The following is a 7,488-nucleotide window of genomic DNA, read 5'->3' on the forward strand; positions in this document are numbered from 1 at the left end:
ACAGACTGAATTTTGAATACTGTGGATTTGAGCTAGCTGTTTCTAAGCTGCTTTTAGTAAACTGACAGTGCTTATAATGGAACCAATGTATTATATATTTTGGACATTTAATTTTGTGGTGCGTTCTTTTAAGTGCAGTGACTTTTGTTTCCTTTTACTGACTCATGTTCTCTGAAATGAGCCACATATTTGTAACCATTGAATAAATTAAATAATATATATTATTTAGGTATTTTTTATTGCTTAAATGGCCATAATAGACACTACCATTTCTTTTCTAATTTTATACACCTTTTTTTTCTTTTTTTTTTTTTTTTAAATCTGGCATTTAATTTTATCACATCCTCAGTGGTATGAACTGACTGCTTCTAATAATATATTATAAATCTGTGGAATCTGTTGTTTCTGTTTCTTTTCAGGTTGCTTTAAAATCATATTCTACCCTGTTAATCTGTACTTTCTCTTCTTCCAAAAGTGGAAAACAGCTTTGCAAACAAAAATCGTAAGCTTCAAATGTCATTCTCAACTTTTAACTTTATCCTGGTTGTTAACACTCTTTAAGTTCCACAGTATTTGTCCAGAAAAGTGTGTTTGACATTGCATGTTTCACTTAGTGATTGTTGAATATTCAAATACGCTAACTTACTTCTAAATTTTCCACCGTGTTAGATTATTGATGTGGCAGATTGGAAGTTCTTACAGAAATCAGTGTAATGCTTACAACAGGCTGGAACACAAATATTTTATTGCTGGATCCAACCTTTGTTTTTTTTTCTTTGTTTTTTTTTTTTTTTTTTTTTAATAAATCTCCATTTTCTGATCTCAGAGCTTGGGCAGAATGTAGTCAATAAAAATGTGACAAAAATATGAAAAATATATAATTAATTTCTGAAAAATTAATCCAAATGTTACTGGTAGGGCTGTCAAAATTAACACAGATTAATCCATCATCATGATTAATCTGCTAGTACTTCTGCTAACGCCTTGTCCAGCTTGCATCAAACATGTTAAGTGCATATACATTCCCTTCTTTCTTGAGTCTGTTTGGTCATGCAAAATGAAATGTGATTAATATAGATTAAAAAAAAATATTTCATCAGGATTAATTGAAGTTAATCCACGGCAACCCTGTGATTAATCTGATTAAAAATTTAAATCGTTTGACAGCACTAGTTACTGGATAACAAGAATAGCCTTTCTTCCATTCAACAGGATGTAAGAAAGTTTGTCGTTCTGCGGATACTGCTTATTTCCTGCTGGTACACTTGTAGCCAGTGTGACCTCAACATGCCAGGATTTCTTAAGGATCCAGCTGCATGGCGGTCAACTGGTCAGTGTTTGACTCCACCGTGACCTCTGGCCCTGAGGTCACAAGTTAAGCTGACACTTGGGCTGCTCGTCCTTCATGTCTCTGGTCAGTGGGTAGAGAGCAGAGGTCAGCTCTGTGTCCACACGGTCATCACAGGACCTGCGGACCAGTGTCACTGGGTTTATTGAGCACAAACAAAGAGTGGACACTGAGGCAGAAGCTCTGCTCTTAACTTTTGTGTCTCACTCTGTGGGAAATAATTTCATTCATTGGAATTGTCTAAACACCCAGAAACCCTGTGCTTCAGGATGTCAGAACGTCTAGCTCTTCAATTTTATAATGAATATTAGACATCAGAAGTCAGTCTTAAATGTGGGTTCATGAAGTCTTTATTTCAGCAGATCATTTATCTAATTGATTTTATTCATTGTTTAATTTCTATCCATCAAGTCAAGATTTTCTGCATGAATCTCCACATTTCTGACAATGCAAAGCTTTAAATTTATTAATGAATTTTCTTACCTGTTTGGCCAAAGGGAAAAAATTATACACAACCCTCCTTCCCTTATTATTTACCCACAGTATTTGTATAAGAAAAAGATTTATCCAAAACTCAGCAAATAATTTAGTTAAACAAGTTCTTCAAAGCATTAAATACTAGTGTCTAATATCTGACACTAGTCTGTTCTTAGTAGCTGTACGATGAAATGCTTTACACGTGAAATGTAGGAAAACACATCCAGAATGTGTTGGTTTTTTTTTTTACCAAATCATTTATTAAATAAATAGTTCAAATAAATAACATACTGTATATTCACAAGCAAACAGAAATAACTTAAAACAAGAGGTATTAGAGGGTATTTAACACTCTTCACAGTAGACAATCAGGTCAAAATCTTTGGCTATTTGACATGCATTTTATATATATATAAAAAAAGAAACATTACCATGAGACTGCTGTGTTGTGAAACATAATGTGTACTTGTTCAGAGGATTGTCAGCCATGCTAGAGTTCCTCTGCCCAAATGTAGATGATTAAAATAATGAGTATTGTTTTATAAAACAGCGAGAGACAAAAAGCTTTCTCCTCTTAATTCACGTAACCTTCATAAATAAGGGTAAATGAAAAGGAAGGTCAGATTTAGTCTTCTAGGGAGCAAAAAATGCATGTCAATTTAAAGAAAAAAAAAAGTGCCCTTGGCTATTTTGAGAAGATTGCAGTCAGGAGAATTGGCTGAGCTATTATCTATTCAAATGCCTCGGTGAATCTATTTCTTGAAATGAGAAAGTCCTTAATCCCCCTCCATTTTCCTCATTGGCAAAACACCCTCTTATTGCAAACTAAATTAGTTCCAGGCGGGCCAGCAACAAGGAATACTAACATGAAGACATGAGGGGAATATTGTACATCCAGGTTCAACACATCCATGCAGAATACAAATGAACCGTCAGAGTTGCAGATCATATTTTAACACTGATTAATATTGCTGCGATGGTCACAGATTGAATCAGATTGTAGCCTGGAGTCCACAAACATCACATAATATTGCATGTTGTGCACTGACACACAGGTCAGAACCCCCTGACTCAGACGAAGGTGAAAAAACGCAGACAAAACTGATTTCCTCAGAAAGGACACATCAGTTTTTAGAGCTGGCAGGACGCTCAGAGAGTCAGAGAGCTGTTTTTTCCCATTGTGTCTCTGTTTCTACCAGGCCTCAGAGCTGTCACAGCTCGACCCTGGAGAGGGGACTTCAGTGTCGCTGGTCAGGGCCCAGGGGTGGGGAGGGGAGTGCAGGCGCTCCATGTTTCCTCTGAGGAAGGTGAGCAGAGCGGTGGATGAGTGGCTGCTTGGCTGGCCGCTCTGGCTCTCCAGCAGCTGCACCAGGAAGTTGATGTAGCGCATGGCCAAGCGCAGGATCTCGTTCTTGCTCAGCTTCTTCTCTGGTGGGTGAGTGGGGATGAGCTTGCGGAGCTCAGCGAAGGCGGTGTTGACATTGTGCTGGCGCCAGCGCTCTCTTGTGTTGGTGAATACCTTTCTGGTCATGATGTTGAAACTGGAAGGGTAAAGGAGAATTAATGGAGATGTCAGAAGGAAACTGGCAACATCTCTTTTCTTATTGACTGAATCCAGCACAAATAATTATGTTGGCTTTCTCTTAAATAACAGATCAGAAATTTTGTTGATCTTGTTTTTCACAATCTGAATTAACAATATTAGAATACGGTGTGTCCAGTTTGTAAAGCTCTTGCAGGCAAATTTAGGAATTTAGAAGAAAACACTGTCATATTTAAGACATATTCACTCATGCATGGTCATAACAAAATAGGAGTTAAATTTAAGTGTGTTAGTAAAACCAAAATTATGTATTACAAATAACACATTTACCACTTTAAATAACTACACAATCAAATTTCCCACTGAGCATGCTGTGTGGTACAGGTTTTTGCACAAAACGCAATAATTTACACCATAAAAAGTAAAAATAAAAGAGTCTTAAAAACTGCACACTATTCTCACCTGTATGTGTCTGATTGAAGGTGCCGAAGTCTGAGCTCTCAGTTGCAGAGTTGCAGGTTTATCAGTATCCACTGGTGCAGGATCCGGTGTCAGTGTCCACTCAGCTGTGTCTCTTCATGCTCACTGAGACGAAGATCCTTGAGACTGTGCGAGAGGAAAAGAGGGAAAGAGTTGGAGACAGAGAGAAAGAGACAGAGGGAGGGATGGGGTAGAGGCGAGAGAGAGTAGGGGGATGACTGCTGCATGCGCACACCTCACATTTTATAGCAGGGTGAGCCCTATTGTGTGACGTGAGCTGTCGTGGAGCCAGTGCGATGCATTGTTGGTGTTAACTGAGGGGTGATTGTTAAACAGCACCCCCACCCACCCTACCCCCTTTAAAAAAAAGACATAACCAAAGACAGTTATATTGTCCAGAAATGGTCACTTGAGCTTATTTTTAAAGTGTTTTTATGCAGCGTTGGCAGAGATTCAGTTTTTTTTTTTTTGTCTCTTAGGATTCAACAACCTTTTAAGTGACTATTTGTGCTGCTTTTATGATTCATTGCTGATTTAATCCTTGAAGGTTAGCTCTAAAGGTGGCAAATAAATTCCTATTGAAGTGAAACTGAGACGTTCATGTCTCTGATCCTTCTCTTACTGCTGTGGACACTTGTTCCTTTCTGTTTTTCTGACATTAGGCATGGACGGCCCACTGTCCCCTCCACTGAGGAAATAGACCTTGATATCGCTGACTGTTCCTGTGTTGAATTCAGCCTGATTGGGCCACAAAAGGTAAAAATACCATATCCAGATTGACAGTTGAACAATATAGGTTTTGTTATGACTATGGTAATCTTGTTGAGCCATTCCAAGGGGCCACACATAAATTACAGAGGAAATGGGGAGAGAGCAGCGTCCTGACTCACCTCTCTCCTCCTCCTCCTCACTGCCCCCCCCTCTGTCTCCCACTTTCAACCTTGGTTTAAAAAAAAAACATCTAGTTTAACCAATTGTCACTGTTCTTTTTACACCCTTCAAGTGTTGTTTCAAAGACGCAGCCTTCCATAAAAGTCTCTGTGTGGAGTAGGAATTTACATAATCCGATTAGGGGCTGGGATTAGCCCCCAGCTTGGAGAACAGGCCCAATGGGGGCTGTTTTCTGAATCGTCCATTCATGGGCCCTTGCTGCACGTCCAAGAGGCTGCACCTGCAGGCCGAGCACCACCGCAGCTCTCTGTCCAGCCACGAGTGCAGGCTGCAGGTCCAACAACGTCCTTGCAGGCGGCCACTTTGACCAGTCCGCTCACCTTGGTAAAAAACACCTTCAGGAGCAGGTGCAGTTTACACCTAACCTGCTGTAAATCATCTTGCAGATTGTCAGTGAAGGCTTAATGAGCATGACTGATAATGAAGGCCTTACTCTAATTAATTACATTCAATTAAGGCTAATATTTGTTAAACATATTGTGAGAGACTGCACGAGAGGCAGAGGAAGAGATGACACATCTCACAAGGTCAGGTTTAGTGTATTTCATTTGTCATGTTGTAGAACGGGGGTGTCAAACTTATTTTAGTTCAGGGGCCACATCCTTCCAATATGATCTAAAGTGGACCAGACCAATGAAATAATAATATAATAATATATAAATAATGTCATTTTCTAACTTTTCTATATGTTTTGGAGAAAAAAAGTAAAATTACATGATGAAAATGTTTACATCTACAAACTATCCTTTAAAAAAATGAGAATAACATGAACCATGAAAAAAACTGATATTTAAATAAAATAAATGCAATATTGACAATATTATGCCTTAATTTATCATTTATACATGAGCATTACAACTTACAGATCACAGTGGATCTACAAATACACAAAACATTTAGTAACAGGCAGAATGTTGTTTAAACTTCTCTTAAGACATTTCATGTTCATATTTGTCCAGGTTATTCAAATTTTTTGTGAAAAGATAGTTTGTAAATTCAAAACAAAGACAAGAATTTGGAGTTGTCATTATTTATATGTTATTATGATATTTTACTGATCTTACCCACTGGAGATCAAATTGGGTTGAATGTGGCCGCTGAACTAAAATGACGGTTAATATCTTCAGTGCCAGTTTTGGCCCGCAGGCCGTATGTTTGACACCTGTGTTGTAGAACATCCATTCCCAAACACTGGCTCTCAACCCACAGGTAGGCAGCAATAGGATGAATTTGGGTCAACAGACAAGCATTTCAAGATTTCAACATAACTTTAGAGAAGAAGCTTATTTTTGATCATTGTGAATCTTCCTATTGTTCTGATAATTGTCATCCTAATGTCACCCATAAGGTTTTGATCCACAGGAACATCATGGGTGATATAAAGTTAGATTAACACAGTCAATTTCACACAAAATCATTGTATGGTCTTGCTAATGAAACTTATTAGCCACAGTTACAACAGAGCTGTTCGGTTTGGAAAAATATATCTTCGTTAATAATAATGAGAAGCTCCAAAAGTCAGTCTCAGCAGAAAAGACAGCTGTCATATACATCTGACAAAGCCTCCTGTTTAGCCAGAAATCTTATTAAAAGAACAGTAATTTAAGACAGTCCAGACCGTTCACAGGTGTCCAATATAATAAATAGGACTGAAAATGTGGGTGGAAAACTTTTGATCTATAGTGTGTTTGCTTGTGACTAAACTCAGGTTAATTTCTACTAATGATATGTGATATAGGAGGACTTAAATAAACTGTGCCAATATTAAAGTAAAATAATGATTTTTTGTTAATTCTTAAGACTGAGAATGAGACTTTTGTCAACTAAAAATTGCAGTGTTTGTTAAAGGGCTGCAATGATTTCAGTAGCATGAAAAATAACTTGTTATTCATGTTTCAATAAAAATGGCAAAATGTCCCAGATGACAACATCTCTTATAGGGGAGTTTGATCTTTTATCAGATCTATTAGTAAATTGAAAATCTCTTGACAAAAAACACCATCTCCTTTTTGTAGGAGTAAACTTTTTCTCAGCATTTTATCAAATAAACTAATTCAAATCAATCATAAAAAATACTTCTGTTAGTGTGCCACAATCCTTATTTTGTGACATGTATAATTTGTGCTTCTGCTGTTGCGTTTTCCCAAATCCCACAGTTTGTGCGTCAGTCTGATGAATCCACAGGGCGTTTTTTTGAGAGGAAACACAGGTGACAGTTAACTGCATGCTGTTAATAAAGATAACAGTGGTGTGACCTTTCCAGCTGTGGTCTAAATCTAAAGGCTGGCTTTGGTTTTAACAGCCTGTTAATTCCCACAGTATCTCTCCTGTCCTATTCAGCACAGGGCTAAAGTGTAGTCAGGGCCAATTACAGCACCATTACCGCTGTTTGCGCAGCCTTCATAGAGGCCTCCTTGGACCATCCCCTGTTCTGGTTTTTGTTCTCCAGCGTCGGACAACAAACTATTCAGTCTGTGTCTTTGTTAGTCCACTGGCTGTTAGGAGGCCGAGACCTGAGCTCAGAGAGACAGAGATGTGTGAAAAAAAAAAAAAAAAGAGAGAGAGAGAGAGAGCTGGCGGGTTATTGATGGTGGCCAGCCCAGTGTGGTGGATCCGGCTGTCCAGAGGCAGAGGAGGAGGAGGAGGAGGAGGAGGAGGAGGAGGAGGCTCGGAGTCAATGTCCCAGGGG

General features: G+C 38.5%; 1 protein-coding gene across 2 annotated transcripts; it reads right to left on the reverse strand.

Moving 5' to 3' along the window:
- Positions 1-2,159: 2,159 nt before the first annotated feature.
- tal2 (T-cell acute lymphocytic leukemia 2) lies at positions 2,160-4,870 on the reverse strand. 2 transcript variants are annotated; one of them, XM_030142674.1, is made up of 3 exons: positions 4,739-4,870; positions 3,831-3,974; positions 2,160-3,366 (listed from the first exon to the last, which is right to left on the reverse strand). In XM_030142674.1, exon 3 carries the CDS (start codon positions 3,354-3,356, stop codon positions 3,018-3,020), a length of 339 nt encoding a protein of 112 aa, XP_029998534.1. In that variant the 5' UTR covers positions 3,357-3,366; positions 3,831-3,974; positions 4,739-4,870; the 3' UTR covers positions 2,160-3,017. The 2 variants fall into 2 exon arrangements, with proteins under 2 accessions (XP_029998534.1, XP_029998533.1); XM_030142673.1 differs by lacking the exon at positions 4,739-4,870 and having other exon boundaries at positions 3,831-4,139.
- Positions 4,871-7,488: the final 2,618 nt, after the last annotated feature.

This window comes from Sphaeramia orbicularis, chromosome 9 (assembly GCF_902148855.1).
Source record: "Sphaeramia orbicularis chromosome 9, fSphaOr1.1, whole genome shotgun sequence".
NCBI classification, from domain to species: Eukaryota; Metazoa; Chordata; class Actinopteri; order Kurtiformes; family Apogonidae; genus Sphaeramia; species Sphaeramia orbicularis.